The sequence below is a fragment of the Scyliorhinus torazame genome, chromosome 2 (assembly GCF_047496885.1).
Source record: "Scyliorhinus torazame isolate Kashiwa2021f chromosome 2, sScyTor2.1, whole genome shotgun sequence".
NCBI classification, from domain to species: Eukaryota; Metazoa; Chordata; class Chondrichthyes; order Carcharhiniformes; family Scyliorhinidae; genus Scyliorhinus; species Scyliorhinus torazame.
In genome coordinates this window covers 197048292-197065245 of record NC_092708.1, presented here as the reverse complement: position 1 = coordinate 197065245, position 16954 = coordinate 197048292, and the positions used below count along the sequence as shown (strand labels likewise).

General features: G+C 44.2%; 1 protein-coding gene across 8 annotated transcripts in view; it reads left to right on the top strand.

Annotated features, from left to right (window-relative positions):
- agap1 (ArfGAP with GTPase domain, ankyrin repeat and PH domain 1) overlaps positions 1-16954 on the top strand; it is a 1093107-nt gene that overhangs the window by 579707 nt on the left and 496446 nt on the right. For all 8 annotated transcript variants that reach the window (XM_072482227.1, XM_072482220.1, XM_072482237.1 and 5 more), the window contains one exon: positions 15816-15901. In XM_072482227.1, coding sequence (XP_072338328.1) covers positions 15816-15901 — 86 coding nt within the window. The remainder of the gene's footprint in view (positions 1-15815; positions 15902-16954) is intronic.

The window sequence follows — 16954 nt, the reverse complement described above, 5'->3', positions numbered from 1 at the left end:
TTTGCAGAGCTGGACAAAGAGGATCACGGAAAGATGATTAAGTACAGAATCTGTTTGGCGAGAGCTAAGGAACAAAAATGGTGCAATTACTTTGTTTGGTGTCGTCTGTAGGCCACCAACTAGTGGGAAGGATGGAGAGGGACAAATTCTCAAAGAAATTATAGACAACTGCAAACATTATAGCGCAATGACGATAGGGGGCTTTACTTATTCAAATATAGACTGGGACAGTGGTAGTGTAAAAAGAAGAGAGGGCCAAGCGTTCCTAGAGCGTGTTCAGGAAAATTTTCTTCAGTATGTTTCCAGTCCAATGATGAAGGAGGCACTGTTAGACCTGGTTCTTGGAAATGAGGTGGGCCAAGTAGATCAAGTGTCAGCAGGCGAACATTTAGATGATCGGTTGAGGCTGACTGTAGAAAAGGACCAAGAAAAAACAAGAGTCATATTGTTAATTGGGAGAAAGCTAACTTCAACGGGATAAGAACAGATTTGAGCTGAATAAACTGGATTCAAAGGTTGGCTGGAAAAACAGCTGAATAATTAGTTACCTTCATAGAAGAGATAGTTTGAGCACAGCCTAAATATACTCCTTAGAAAGGGAAAGATAGTGCAAACAAGTGAGCTCCCTGGATGACAGAGAAGATAGAAGTTGAGATAAAGAAAGAAAATAGAAACACAAAGAGGCCATTCGGCCCTTCAAGCCTGCTCCGCCATTCATTATGATGGCTTTAAAAAAAAATTTAGAGTACCCAATTATTTTTTCCAATTAAGGGGCAATTTAGCATGGCCAATCCACCTACCTTGCACATCTTTTTGGGTTGTGGGGGTGGGACCCATGCAGACACTGGGATTATGATCATGGCTAATCATCAAGTTCAATACCCTGATCCAGCCTTCCCCACCCATATCCCTTGATCCCTTTAGCCCCAAGAGCCATATCTAGTTCCTTTTTGAAATTACACAACATTTTGGCTCTGTGGTAGCGAATTCCACAGATTCACCACTCTCTGGGTTGGAGAAATTTCTCCTTACCTCAGTCTTAAAAGGTTTACCCCTTATCCTCAAACTATGACCACAGAGAAAATGCTGGAAAATCATAGCAGGTCTGGCAGCATCTGTAGGGAGAGAAAAGAGCAAACGTTTTGAGTCCAGATGACTCTTTGGCAAAGCTCAACGTTGACCCCTATTTCTGGACACCCCACCTTCGGGAACATTCTTTCTGAATCTGTTAGAATTTTGTAAGTTTCTATGAGATCCCTCTCACTCTTCTAAACTCCAATGAATATGATCCTAACCGACTTGGCCTCTCCTCATATGACAGTCCTGCCATCCCAGGAATCAGCCTGGTAAACCTTTGTTGCACTCCTTCCATAGCAAGAACATCCTTCCTCAGATAAGGACATCAAAACTACACACAATACTCCAGGTGTGTGTAGAAGTCAATAATTCCCTGCTTCTGGACTGTAGTAGAAAGATTTGACAACGCTCGTTATGGCAAACTAACAAGGCTTTATTTACAAAACGACTGCATGCAGTAATGCCTGAAACTTGAGGACAGAGAACAGTTATTAACACTGCTGATTCTTTCCCAAGTCCGCGCTTTTACAGAAAATCAGTTCAGTATTTATACATTATCATTATCAACATTGCATGACTACAGCTTAGTCAGGAATTCGATCGGAAGTAGAAACGGAAGCAATGTCATGAACCTGCTGACCTGTTGATCTTCTCGGACTCTTTGTCTCATCCCTCATACCATTATCTTGTCCTTTGATAGAACATTAAAAGGTCGGAGGCGACTCATCCATTCCTTATCTTGTCTTATGCATACCGCCCTGGGTTATGACGAGTTAGCCTTATCAGAAATTACAGAGGTCAGGCATTTTGGAATAGCTAGTTCAGCATTCCTTACAAAGGGTTCTGGTACATTGAAGTAGCGAGATCAGCGTTTCTTACATTGTATCAACTAGTTGACCAGTCTTCCCATTGACCAGTTTTCCCATCATGCCATTACTTAATTCGTACAACATCACATGTGGCCTCACCAATGCCCAATTGCAGTAATACATCTCATTCCTACACTCAAATCCTCTCACTATGAAGGCCAACATACCATTTGCCTTCTGCTGTACCTGCGCTCTTACTTTCAGCGACTAATGCATGAGGATACCAAGGTCTCGCTGAGTATCACCTCTCTCAATTTACACCCATTCAAATAATAATCTGCGTTCCGATTTTTGCTACCAAAGTGGATAACCTGACATTTATGCACATGATACTGCATCTGCCATGCATGTGCCCACTCACTCAGCCTGTCCAAATCCTGCTGAAGCATCCTTGTATCCTCCTCACAGCTCATCCTCTCACCCAACTTTATATTATCTGCAAATTTGGAGATAATACATTTAGTTCCCTCGTCTAAATCATTAATATATAATGTGAACAGTTGGGGTCCTAGCACAGATCCCTGTGGTACACCACTCGTCACTGCCTGCCAATCAGACGCATTGTAAACTGTGAGGATAGTGTGGAACTTGAAAGCGACATAGACAAGTTGGTGGAATGGGCTGACAGGTTCAGATGAGGTTCAATGCAGAGAAGCGTGGACTCATTCACTTTGTGGGAAGAACATGGAGAGGCAATATAGAATAAAGGATGCCACTCTAAAGTGGGTGCAGGAGCAGAGGGACTTGGATGTATATGTACATAAATCATTGAAGGTGGCAGGACAGGTTGAGAGAGCTGTCAATAAAGCATACAGTATCCTGGGCTTAACTATCGAAGCACAGAGCCTTGAGGTTATGTTGAATTTGTATAAATCACCAGTTTGGCCTTAGCAGAAGCGTTATGTCCACTTCTGCAACATATTTAAAGTAATTTGTAAAAGTAGCAAAGATGACATTTGAAGAACGTTTTTACACAGCAAGTGGTTAGGACATCGAATGCACTGCCTGATAGTGTAATGGAGACAGGTTCAATTGAAGCATTTAAAAGGGAATTAGGGGTGGCACGTGGCACAGTGGTTAGCACTGGGACTACGGCGCTGAGGACCCGGGTTCAAATCCCGGCCCTGGGTCACTGTCCGTGTGGAGTTTGCACATTCTCCCCGTGTCTGCTTGGGGTTTCACCCCCACAACCCAAAGATGAGCAGGTTGAGGATTGGCCACGCTAAATTTCCCTTTAATTGGAAAAAAAACCAATTGGGTACTCTAAATTTATTTGAAAAAAAGGGAATTAGACCTATATCTGATGGGGAGGAATGTGCGGGGTTATGGGGAGAAGGCAGGAGAGCACCAGGTGAATTGCTCATTTGGAGAGCTGGTACAGATGCAATGGGTCAAATCGGTCTCCTTCTGCACTATACCAATTCTGTGATTAATGTTCACTTGTCATTTATCATAGAATCCCTACAGTGCAGGAGGAGGCCAGTTGACCCACCCACCCTCTGAAAGAGCACCTTACCTAGGCCCACTCCCCCACCCTATCCCCATAACCCCACCTAATCTTCACATCCCTGGGCACTAAGGGGCAATTTAGGAAGGCCATTCCACCTATCCTGTACATCTTTGGACGATGGGAGGAAACTGGAGCACCCGGAGGAAACCCACGCAGACACACGGGGAGAAAGTGCAAACTCCGCAAGACAGAAACTCAAGGCTGGAATTGAACCGGGCCCCTGGCGCTGTGAGGCAGCAGTGCGAACCACTGTGCCACCGTGCCACCACTGCAGGTTTAAGAGATGGCATTTTAATGTTTTTATGTAACAAAAATGTGTTTGCTGAATTTGTTTAGTTGCATAAATACGCAACCAGTTATTTTGACTTGTTGAATAATCAGTGGAATGGTGGTCATGCATCTCCCTGTGGAGACTGTTTCTGGTATTCGGTTACAGTATGTGCGGAATGTGCAGTGACGCGGTCCCACAGAAGTGTGTACAGATGCTTGATCATTGTGCATGTGTTTATAATTGTTAAACCAAGAGCTTGATTTCTGGGCCTTTACTTTTCTGGCCATATTAAGATTTAACTGTTCTATAGTAGGCTGGTTATATTCACACTATCACAGTACCAGGAGGCCATTCAGCTGTTGCGCCTGTGTTTGCTGAGTGCAAGAGATTTTCAATTAGTCCCACTGCCCTGCTCTATCTCTGCAACTTCTTCCTTTTCAAGTATTTATCCATTTCCCTTTTGAAAATTACTAATTGAATCTGCTTCCACCACCCTTTCAGGCAACACGTTCTAAATCACACCAGCTTGCTGCGTAAAAAAAAGGTAATTTCCCCAGATTGTTGCTTAATTATCTTAAATTTATATTCCCTGGTTACCACCTATCTTATCTGTGGAAACAATTCCTTCGTATTCATCAGGATGGCGAGTGATGTAGTTGATTCTGAGACCGGAGTTCTGAATCTCAATAAAGGAAACTACGGTATGAGTTGGCTGTGATGGATTGGGAACATTATTTAAAGGGATGACAGTGGATCGGCAATGGCAAATATTCAAGGAGCGCATGGGTGAACTACAATTGTTCATTCCTGTCTGGTGCAAACACAAATCAAGAAAGGCGGCCAAACCATGGCTTACAAGGGAAATTAGAGGTACTATTAGATCCAAGTAAGAGGCAAACAAATTGGCCAGAAAAAACAGCAGACCTGAGGTTTGAGAGTAGTTTAGAATTCAGCCAATGAGGATAAAGGGATTGATTAAGAGGGGGGGAAAGAGAGTACAAGGGTAAGCTTGCAGGGAACATAAGAACTGACTGTAACTATGTGACGAGGAAAAGATTGGTGAACACAAGTGGAGCTCCCTTATCGTCAGAAACAGGGGAATTTATAATGGGGAACAAAGAAATGGCTGCCCAACTAAATACATACTTTGGTTCTGCCTTCACAAAGGAGGACACAAATAACGTATCAGAGAGGAAGGAACTGACGGAAATCTGTATTAGTACGGAAATTATGTTGGGGAAATTGATGGGGTTGAAGTCCGAAATATTCCCTCAGCCTGATAATCTACATCCCGGGTATTTAAGGAAGTGGCCCTAGAAATAGTGGATGCATTGGTGGTGATCTTCCAAGATTCCATAGACTCTGGAACAGTTCCTACAGATTGGAGGGTAGCTAATGTAACCCCACTTTTTAAAAAGGGAGGAAGAGAGAAAACAGGAATTTATAGACCGGTCAGCCTGACATCGGTAGTGGAGAAAATTGTCGAATCCATTATCAAAGATTTTATAGCAGAGCACTTGGAAAACAGTGGCAGGATTGGACAGAGTCAGCATGGATTTATGAAAGGAAAATCATGCTTGACAAATCTACTGGAATTCGTCGAGGATGTAATTAGTAGAGTTAATGAGGGGGAGCCAGTAGATGTGGTTTATTTGGACTTTCAGAAGGCTCCCGACAAAGTCCCACATAAGAGAATGGCGTGTAGAATTAAAGGGATTGGGGATAGTGTATTGAGATGGATAGAAATTTGGTTGGCAGACAGGAAACAAAGAGTTGGAATAAATGGGTCTTTTTCCAAATGGCACAGAGTGACTAGTGGGGTACCACAGGGATCAATGCTAGGACCCCGGCTATTCACAATATATATGTTAATGATTTAGCTGAGGAAACTAAATGTAACATCTTCAAAATTGCATCTGGTGCAAAGCTGAATCCAGGGTGAGCTGTGAGGAGGATGCAGAGATGCTTCACTGTGATTTGGACAAGTTGAGTGAGTGGGCGAATGCATGGCAGATGCAATATAATGTGGATAAATAAGAGGTTATCCCCTTTGGTAGCAAAATCAGGAAGGCAGAGTATTTCTGGATGGCTATAGATTGAGAGAGTGAAATGTGCATTGAGACCTGGGTGTCCTTGTACACCAGTCGCTGAAGGTAAATATGCAGGTGCAGCAGGCAATAAAGAAGGCTAATGGCATGTTGGCTTTTATAGCAAAAGGATTTGAATGCAGGAGCAGGGATATTTTGCTGCAATTATACAGGGCCTTGGTGATGCCACACCTGGAATAATGTGTCAGTTTTGGTCTCCTTGTCTGACGAAGGAAGTTCTTGCTCCGGAGGGAGTGAAGCGAAGGTTTACCAGTCTGATTCGTGGCCTCCCACTATTCACCGGCCTCGTTACGCTTGAGCGAGAGCACAAAGAAGCCGGAGAATCGCCCCAGAAATCCGCTCCATGCCCAGTGCCCTCCCCACTGCTCCTGAAGGAACCGATTAAAGCCACGACAGGGACTCTGGCACCTCAGCACATGGCCAATCATCCTTTGTGGCCTTAAAAGTCAATTAGTCAGTCCTAGGATACCTGAGGCCAGTTGTATTACCCCCCCCCCCCCCGCCATCCGCTATGCCTTATGTGAAACCAAAAGAGAATATGGTGGAAAATCTCAAAATGTTAGTTCTTTTCTCTCCCGACGGAAGCTGCCAGACCTGCTGAGATTTTCCAGCATTTTCTCTTCTGTTTTCAGATTCCAGCATCTGCAGTAATTTATTTTTTTTCATTTTGGAAATGCCCAGACGAGTTGCATGAAGGTCTTTTAGAACGAACGAATAGCCTTTTGCAGGCACGACGGCTCTTGTACCCCACAGGACGATGATGTCTTATGTGACTTTGGACCTTGGTGGTCAGTGGAAATATCAAGCGAAAGTGGGGCAATAAAGACTTCTTGAAAACAGTTCAATTCTCCTCTGTTTCTCCTGCTTTTTTATTTAGTATTTAGGACTGAGATGAGGAGAAATTCCTTCTCTTAAGAGGCTGTGAATCTTTAGCATTTTCTACCCCAGAGATCTGTCGATGCTCAGCGATTGAATATATTCAAGATCGAGATTGATAGCTTTGAGTACAAGGGGAATCGCGGGATATGGTGATATCCGAGGAAGCTGTATTTGAGGTAGATGGTCAGTCATGACGGAATAGGCTTAAAGGGCCAAAGAGCTGTCTCCAATTTCTATTTTCTGAAGTAGAAACATTCTTTCTGGGTCATTGTTTCCCAGAGGGAATGTGGCACAAAACAGAAGCAAAATTCTCCATCTGTTGATAGGAAGTCGGTGATAAAGACCAGCAGTATCAGAGTCTAACAACAGCGACTCATATTTATAAAGTGCTCCAACCACCCCAAGGTGCTTCACGGGCAGGTAATTGAAGAAAATTTGTGACCAAGCCATGCAATGAGCCACAGGCTTGGACAAAGAGGAAGTTTTTAAGCAGTGTCTTCAGGGAGGAAAGAGAGTCAAAGTGGTTTAGGGAGGGAATCCTGGAGACTAAGGTTAAGGTAGCTGAAAGCTTAGCTAGCAGCAATGGGGCAGTGACACTTGGGAAAGCACAAGAGGCCAGTCGGTGGAATGCAGACGTATCAGAAGGTTGCAGTGCTGACAGAGATTGTAGATAAAGAAGGGCGAATCATGGAGGGTTCTACGTGACTTGCAACTCTAAAGACCTTGATGATGAATCATGTTGCAACAAAACATAGCACCACACAACGGGATTGTTGGAGCTGAGCATTGTGTAACCTACTCAAAGCATCTTGTTCAAATGTTGCTATGCCAACAGATTCATGGCATTTATTCCCCAGTTGCCTCTGAGAATGAAGCTTTGGAAACAAAATGAAAACAGGTGTTTAAAAAAAATAAATCAACAATACTAATTGTTTTACACCCATAAAATTAAGGGAGATAGATACTTAAAAATAAAATGTGACGGTAGCATAAAATTCTTGTCATCAATCTTTTTTTTAAAAAATGTTTTTATTCTCCATTTTCACATTTTCCTTCAAAATTTACGCCCCACCCACAAACAGTAAACGGTAACAAATACAAAATCAACCCCCTTAACAATACCAACGAACCCATCCTCCCACCACCCCAAACAACGGCCCACCTGTCAATATATGCATCCAATAAAACAAACCCTCCCAGGGTGGCAACAAAAAACAAAGGAGAAAAAGAAAAAGGAGTCCGGGACCACCCATGGTCACCATTGACCTATAGAGTCCACTCCCCCTCCCCCCCCTTACACTCAACGCCATCCAACCTCTGAAAGAGTACCGTACATGATACCCAAGTGTTGTACAGCCCCCCCCCCCCCCCCCCCCCCCCCCCCCCCCCCAGTCTCCAACTCCTCCCGTCCACTGCCTCTTGTAAAACTCCTCCCCCCAACCTCGGTTCCTTCCCCCCAACTTTCCACCCCGGCTAGACCACTTGGACCCTGTTCTGCCAGGCTCCGATGGCCGCAGCCCCTCCCCCACCTCACTCCCGTTCACTGGATGGCTTAAACCGGCCAGCGTGGAGGCCCCCGCCCGGGTCCCTTTCACCCTTGCCCGGCCCTAGGAAAGCCCAGAAATCCCCTTTTAGCGCACAAACCCTGCATATCCACCTACACCCCAAAGAGCCCTCATTTCGAGTGAAAGTTCCATCACTTCCCTTGTCCAAATATATACAACATTGGCTCCTTTAGCCCATATACCCGCAAAACAAACAAAGAAGAAAATACAGTCAGTCATGAGGTCACATCGGCACATGGCCATTTCTCAATTTCTCAGTTCTGCCACAGTCCTTCTGCCTTCGCAAACTCCTCCGCTGCTTCCGCCGTTCCAAAATAAACGTCCCCGAGCTTGTAAGTCACCCTCAGCTTCGCTGGATATACAATGCCGCACTGCACCTTGCTAATGTAGAGTGCCCTCTTCACCCGGTTGAAGGCAGCCCGCCTCCTCGCCAGCTCCACCGTAAAGTCCTGGTATGCACGTATATCAGCTCCAGCCCACTGCAGCACCCTCTTCTGTTTGGCCCAGCTCAGGACCTTCTCCTTCACACTGTACCTACAGAAGCACAGAGTCACTACCCTTGGCGGCTCACTCGCCATTGGTACAGGCCTCCACGACCGATGAGCCCAATCCAGTTCATATCGGGAGGGATCCTCCCCCTCCCCCAATAGTTTCGCCAGCATCGCGGCAAAATACTCAATTGGCCTCGGTCCTTCAACTCCTTCGGGCAGCCCCACAATCCTCAAATTCTGTCACCTGGATCTGTTTTCCAGGTCTTCCATTTTTCCTCGCAGATCCTTGTTAATGTCCATCCCCTTCCGCATCTCCTTCCCCATCGAGGCAAGTTGATCACCGTGCTGCAATAATGTCTCCTCCACTTCCTTCAGCGCCTCCCCTTGCTCTCGCACCTCCGCCACTGCGCTCGCCACCGCCGTCATCACCGGGTAAATCGCCTCCTCCACCAGCGCATTCAAAACCTCTCTCATCTCCTTCCTCATTGTCTCCATGTATCTTGTAAACTGCCCTTCGAATTCCGCAGCCATCACCTTAGTTATTTCTTCAGCCGTAAGCAATGCGGCCTCCACTGGTGCTCCAGCCTCCATTTTCCTTGGTGATCCCGTGGTGACCTTTCCACTCCCCGACGGACCTTCAGCTGATTTCTTTACGGATGATTTTTTGCTTACCCTCAACATTTTTCTTCTTCTTCACTGTGCCTTCACTGTTTCTTCCTGCTTTTGCCGCCTCCGTGGACCCTGGAACCGGGCTTAAAGCCCCGAAAATGCCGTTCCCGAACGGGAGCCCTCCATTGTGCGCCCGCCTCCCGCCCGCCGTCTCCGGAAGTCCGTCATCAATCTTAAAGCTATTAAACAATATTGAATCTTTGTGCCCTACTCCAGTCCGTGGTGTCTTCTCCTTTGTGATCCAGTTGAACACTTGCCCGTAGTCCACTTGCTTTCCCTGGCTGACACCTTGTGTAACAACGCATGACAAACTCTTCCTCTCCGATGAAAAAATAATTGCTCGAGATGATTCATTTATTCCCTGCATCTAAGTTTTAGCATAAAGTTGAAAGTCAGCACAGTTTTTTTGAAAGCTGTCCTAGTTTAAAGTATTGTACACGTTCTAAACTCTACCCTTCATTGCAACAGTGCCTGTCTCTTAATGGATCATTCTTTAAAAGGGAGGGAGATGAAACCACCTTCCCTGTGTTAATTGCCAACTAGTCCAGCTGTTCCTCACTCTGAAGATTCCACATCCGTTTTTTGACCTATATGAAATCAGCTTGATATATAGTTTGGATTGGTACAAGTGTGGCCTCTAACGGCTGCACTGTTTTAAGCTATTTTGTTAGCTCCAGTGCTTTTGTAGGACCTATAGAGGTCACTAATAACAACTTCTATTTATATAACACCATGAGCATTGTAACTACATCTCAAGATGCTTCACAGGAGCATTATCAGTTAAAATTTGACATGAAGCCACATAGATAAACATTACGACAGGTGCCCAAATGGTCGATAAAACAGGTAAGTTTTAAGGTGAGGAAGAGGGAGACAGACTTTGAGTAGGATTTTCCAGTCCCACCCACCACAGAAGTCATTGCCGTAACAGCCTCCCCGAACAGGCGCCGGAATGTGGCGACTAGGGGCTTTTCACAGTAACTTCATTTGAAGCCTACTTGTGACAATAAGCAATTTTCATTTTTCATTTCATTGCGGCATGACGGAAGATTTGACTAACCAGCAAAAGTTCTGTTGACTGCGGGTGGAAATTTGCGAGACCAGAAAACCCTGCCTCGAGATTTGGAGAGGGAATTCCAGAGCTTCAGAGACCTGGCAGCTTAAAGCAGGCCCACCAATGACGGGCAGAAGAAATCCAGGAAGCACACTAGAGCTGGAGGAGGTTACAGAGAGGGGGCATTTGAAAACAAGGAAGTGCTGCTGGACTGGGAACCAGCATACATCGGGAAGATCAGCAGCAAAGGCTATCGTATTAGCACAGAAAAGGCCATGATATTTCACCTGCTTTTTCAGATGCTATCACTGTACTTTGGCTTTAGAAACATACTCTGCTTACAGAAAATGATGGTGCTTCTGAGTTAAGGGATGCTGAAGCATCTTCTTTCCTGATGTACGCTATTACCAGTGATAGCGGCATCGTGACAGGATCCCTGTGTAGATCAGTATAAATGCAGTGTGTATAAAGTATCATGACAGCACAGATGGAGGCAATGCGTTTAGATCATAACATGCTGCTTTAAAAAAAACTCATCGCCTGCTTGATTCTTTTGCCAATTATCTTAAAACTGTTATTTGGCTACGAACTCCTGCCAGTGAAAACAGGGTTATCTCTATCTAGTCTATCAATGTCTTTATTAAATGCCCACCACTCAACTGCAAGGAGAACATTCACAATTTCTCTTATATCATTCCACATTATGTAGTGAGACTAACAACAACATCTGTAGGATTGAAGGGGAGTACTGCCGGAACCACTTAGAGCTAAGATTGTAGATGCGTCGACTCAATTTTTATTAATAAGTATTTGTCCCCCATATTTTTCTCCCACTCTGCCAGAGCTTTTGCTATGGTGCACTATTACAAAAGTGCTGGCAGCTCCCGGGCGCTTCACCCAAGCCATCATTCATCCTGTGTGAGCCAACTTACTGTGGAGTGCAGCATATCCGAGATCGATCCAGGATTCAGCAGATGTCCTCATGTATGCTTTTTGTGGAGGTGGCTGCTGGATTGTGATCAGCAGCCAACCCACAGAGACTTGATGAACAGTTAACCTTTGCAAAGGAGGCTGCAACTTTCAAGGATCAAACTTTTAATTAAAAAAAAACCTGTTGCACCGCATATAAAGCTTTAAAAAAAAACTAATATTTAAGGAGGAGAATGCCCAACAGCTCATTTTCTCTTCTCTTACCCTCAGTTTGCATGTGATCTGTGTTCAACAATAATTTCACTCTGGCAGACTGGTCTTACTGACTCATAGTTCCTGCATGCAGGCTGCAAACATATGGCACAGAGCACAATCTACATCAGCATCCCCTCCTGTGCATTGGCCTTATTTCTGGCACGTATGCAACAGATTCATTTGTGCTGTTTGTCATGATATGCAAACATGCAATCAATGAACACTCAGAATAGGACACAACCAATGGGCAGTCAGGATACTCAGAGGTGGCATCACCACAAGGGGGCATGAAATAAACACTATAAAAGGGATGAGGCACTCACACCCTGCCTCTTTCCACAGACAGACATCTAGAGAGTTAGACAGGGTTGATCGGCAGCATCACACCCCAGCACGTGGCTTAGAGCAAGCTGGTACAGTTAGACTGAGTTACTACAGTTAGATTATCAGAGAGTCTAACTCATTTGAGAACTGTGTTAATAAACACGTTGAACTCATTTCAGAGTCTGGAGCATCCTTTAGAAAAGACTGCATCAAGTAGCAGCCTGTGTTATCCGAAGCAGCATAACACAACACTGTTCTGTCATTCTCCTTTCCTCTGTTGCAAGGGTATAATATTGTGCTTAATTTAAATGAGTTACCAGAGCTGCAGTCCAGCATCATCGCCCTCTGTTAGAGAATCCAGGGTCCTCCTTTACAGCAAATGTGGCATACCTCTTTCTCATTGTCACTTGCAAAAATAATTAAAGATGCCAGGTCGCACAATGTAGCAGAATTTGCTGCATCGCTGAGTCTACGATTTAACCTCACTGATTGAAGCAAAATGCTTGAACTCTCAAAGGTAAACAGACAGTGCTGGAAATACTCAGCAGGTATTGGTGTGAATGGCCTTCACCATCAACGTGAAGCAGTAACTCTGTTTCTCTCTCCACAGGATTTTCAACCTGACCTGAGTATTCCCAGCATTTTTTGTTTATATTTGGGATTTAACTTTAACCGGACAATGAGAGCTTTGTGTTAACTTTCTGGCCGGAAAGTAAGCTATTTATAACAACTTGTATTTATATAGCACCTTTAATGTAGTAAAGCATCCCAAGGTGTTCCACTGGAGCGGTATCGGTCAAAAGTAGACCTAGAGCGACATAAGCAGATATTCGGACTGGTGATCTTGGTAAAAGAGGCAGGTTTTAAGGAGTAAATTAGAAGAGGAAAGAGAGGCAGAGAGGTTTAGAGAGAGAATTCAGGAGCTTTGCACCAAGATCAGCTGAAGAAATCTGGCCTTGGCGAAATTTGACCAAAAGAATGAAAATTTTAAAATAAGCCAGTGTAATTTCCAAAAACAGCAGTGATGGATGAACGGCACTTGGTGCAAGTTTGGGTAGAGTCAATCCTGCAATTGGGAGATGCAAAGCATAATTCACCCCAAAGCTGTTTGTTTTGGTCAATCAGTTCCGGATTGGGGGCTGAGTGGAAAATCCTCACTGAATGCAGGTGGCCTTTGATAAATGCTCCTGCTTCCATAGTGCTGGCCTCGGTGGTTCTTGTACTTGTAGGAGCAGAATTAAAAGAACTGGTACAAGCGGTGAAGACACACGGGATCAGGGGTGAGCTGGCAAGATGAATACAGAACTGGCTAGGTCATAGAAGGCAGAGAGTAGCAATGGAAGGATGCTTTTCTGATTGGAGGGCTGTGACTAGTGGTGTTGCGCAGGTATCAGTGCTGGGACATTTGCTGTTTGTAGTATATATAAATGATTTGGAGAAAAATGTAACTGCTCTGATTAGTAAGTTTGCAGACGACACAAAGGTTGGTGGAATTGCGGATAGCGATGAGGACTGTCAGAGTATACAGCAGGATTTAGATTGTTTGGAGACTTGGGCGGAGAGATGGCAGATGGAGTTTAATCTGGATAAATATGAGGTCATGCATTTTGGAAGGTCTAATGTAGGTAGGGAATATACAGTGAATGGGAGAACCCTCAGGAGTATTGAAAGTCAGAGACATCTAGGTGTACAGGTCCACAGGTCACTGAAAGGGGCAACACAGGTGGAGAAGGTAGTCAAGAAGGCATACGGCATGCTTGCCTTCATTGGCCGGGGCATTGTTGCAAGTCATGTTGCAGCTGTATAGAACCTTAATTCGGCCACACTTGGAGTATAGTGTTCAATTCTGGTCGCCACACTACCAGAAGGATGTGGAGGCTTTAGAGAGGGCGCAGAAGAGATTTACCAGAATGTTGCCTCGTATGGAGGGCATTAGCTATGAGGAGCTGTTGAATAAACTCGGTTGTTTCTCACTGGAATGACGGAGATTGAGGGGCGACCTGATAGAGATCCACAAAATTATGAGGGGCATAGACAGAGTGGACAGTCAGAGGTTTTTCCCAGGGTAGAGGGTTCAATTACTAGGGGGCACAGGTGTAAAGTGCAAAGGGCAAGGTTTAGAGGAGATGTACGAGGCAAGTTTTTTTACACAGAGGGTAGTGGGTGCCTGGAACTCGCTACCGGAGGAGGTGGTGGAAGCAGGGACGATAGTGACATTTAAGGAGCATCTTGACAAATACATAAATAGGATGGGAATAGAGGGATACGGACCCCGGAAGTGTAGAAGATTTTAGTTTAGACGGGCAGCATGGTCGGCACAGGCTTGGAGGGCCGAAGGGCCTGTTCCTGTGCTGTACTTTTCTTTGTTCTTTGAATAAAAATGTTCTGAGTCATGGGTGAGGTAGCGGTTCATTCCTCCATGTAAAAGGCGATGGAACCCTGCCTGAATTGTACAGGAACGCTCTTCTTGTCTGAACAGGAATACCAATCATTGAGGCTTGCACACATGTTAACTTGCGTCCTGCTATTTGGAGCAGCAGTTTTCCTCTTAATTTGTCACTCTTAAAATTGTCTCACTGTCACTTTTATTTCGCTCATTCGCTGCATATAACAGACTTTTTCCTTTTTTTGACAAAAAGCATTCTGGGAAGTTCATGAAACCTGTCTGTCAGTCGAACTGGCTAATTGCGCCTCTTCATTGTTACTTCAACTTGTACTGAACCAAATGTTACGGCCCAAGTCTCTCTGTTATATAATTCCGATTACACTGTCCTAAATGCCAGCGTGGGCAACCTTTACCAGTTTACATAATATTTTCCCTGCTCACTTGTTCACTGGTACCAATTCACTATGAGAGTTGAGGACAGAATGAATGCTGCTTCAGATATTGGTACGTGGAAGAATTCAGGAGAACGGGATGCACTCAGAAGGATGTTCAAGGATGTCCTTTTTTTATTTTCTTTCCTGTTTGTGAAAGTATCACTGTGAGGGCAAAGCTCAGATAAAAGGTACTGACCCACGTTAAATATTTTGTACAAGGTCACAGACCCAGTCTTCCTGGGGTGCCCTACATTTTTCCAGTGCCCTTGAGATGTTCTCAAATCGATGCATTGACAGGCAGAATGAGAGTCACGTCTCGTTGACAAAAGAAGACTGTGTGGGTGGTTGCATCAGGAAATCTAGAGGTATTGTGTTATGCAGTGTTAGTATGACTGATGCTTTGCCTCTGACTGACGTAAATCCAACAAATGTCAAGCTTTTCTCTTGAGCAGAAACTAGCTTCTCTCATGCTTAAAGTGGTTGCAGAGCAGTGCTTCTGAAATGAGGCTTAGAAGTAGTCAGATAATGGTGCATGGGACAGTGAAAATCAGGTAAATTGAACACTTCTGAGTTAAAAGTACCGGCTGAAAGCCATTGATCCAACCAACTTTGTATCAAAATATAGAACTACCTTTGGGGGCCCCACATCAGGAAATCATGATCCACATTGTGCACAATGGGGTCTTTGACATATATGTGTATATATATATATATATATGATAGCTCTTTTTATAATTTAATGTGTATATATATATATATATATATATGTGATATTTCTTTTTATAATTTGCCAGTAGAATAGACAAAATGAGCCATCCATCATATCACAACTTGTCTGTCCCTTCCCAGCCATTATCAACCATCTGTCACTGTGTTACCAGTAATCCATCCTTTGCTGTACATGCCCTGTAGTTGGTATCTTGCTGTGTGTGGTTGTGATGTATGTGCTGTTGACCGTGTTTTGCCTTTCACAATAACCTGTTTCTGTGACAGGTGGACGCTTTAAGAAAGAGATTGTGGTGGACGGCCAGAGTTACCTACTGCTGATCAGAGATGAAGGGGGGCCTCCAGAGGCACAGGTAGGTACTGCAGCAGGCAATGTGGCTCTGCCATTCAAACAGGCAAAATGAAACAATCTGTATCTGCGGATTACTTGCACAGCAAGCTGTATTACAACATACTGTTTGAAAATGCTGCTGAGATCATTTGTTTTCCAATAGAGGATAAAAGTTCTTTATTATACAATGTGAAAATGAGCCACGTGGAACTTTTCCATTCTGGGAGATTAAGTTGGTTTATACAAGAATTAAATTGCGATCAGAATTGAATCCATTTTTGAGTTTGTTATGAATACAGTTTTCGAAATGTAATCTTGCTTTGCCAATGGGAATCTGGGTGCCTCTGCTTTTGGGTAAAGTAAAATAAAGTAAGGAAGTAAGTCAATAAATAAATAATAATAAAATCTCTAAAACACCATTCCATTTGATGCTCTCTGGTCAGCCTTGTGTTTCACTTATATCAGGTGTTTGTGTAATTGGGTTTATGATTTGATCCCCCTGCCTTTAGCACGCCTAACAATTTGCTTTGGTTACTCAGTAACCCATTCAGCAGTCAAACCAGCTCCTGGTGACCTACTGGAAATTCTTGCCAAAAGGCATAAACTTTAGATAATGGGACCAGTGCAGTGTGGATGGCCTGTGATTGGATACCCACCCTCCTGTCATGGCTCACAGGTCAAGATGGGGCATCTTGTGAAAACATGGACTGGGTGGAGGGGGAATGAATTTCTAAATTTTCTTAAAGAATAGATCTAATGGAATAAGACAGATTATTGGAATCAATTCTGAGAGACAGGTCACTTGGAAAAGCATGAATTGATCAGGGATAGTCAGCATGGTTTTGTTGAGGGAAGATCGTGTCTTACTAACTTGATCAATCTTTTTGAGGAAATAACGAGGAGGATTGATGGGGATAATGTCATGGGTGTTATCTACATGGATTTTTGTCAGATGGTTGACAAGGTAGCCGACTGGTGCGAAAAGTGCAATCTCACGGGATTCAGGGGAATTTGGCAAGTTGGATCTAACATTGTCTCAGTGACAGGAAACAAAGGGTAATTAATGGTTGATGGA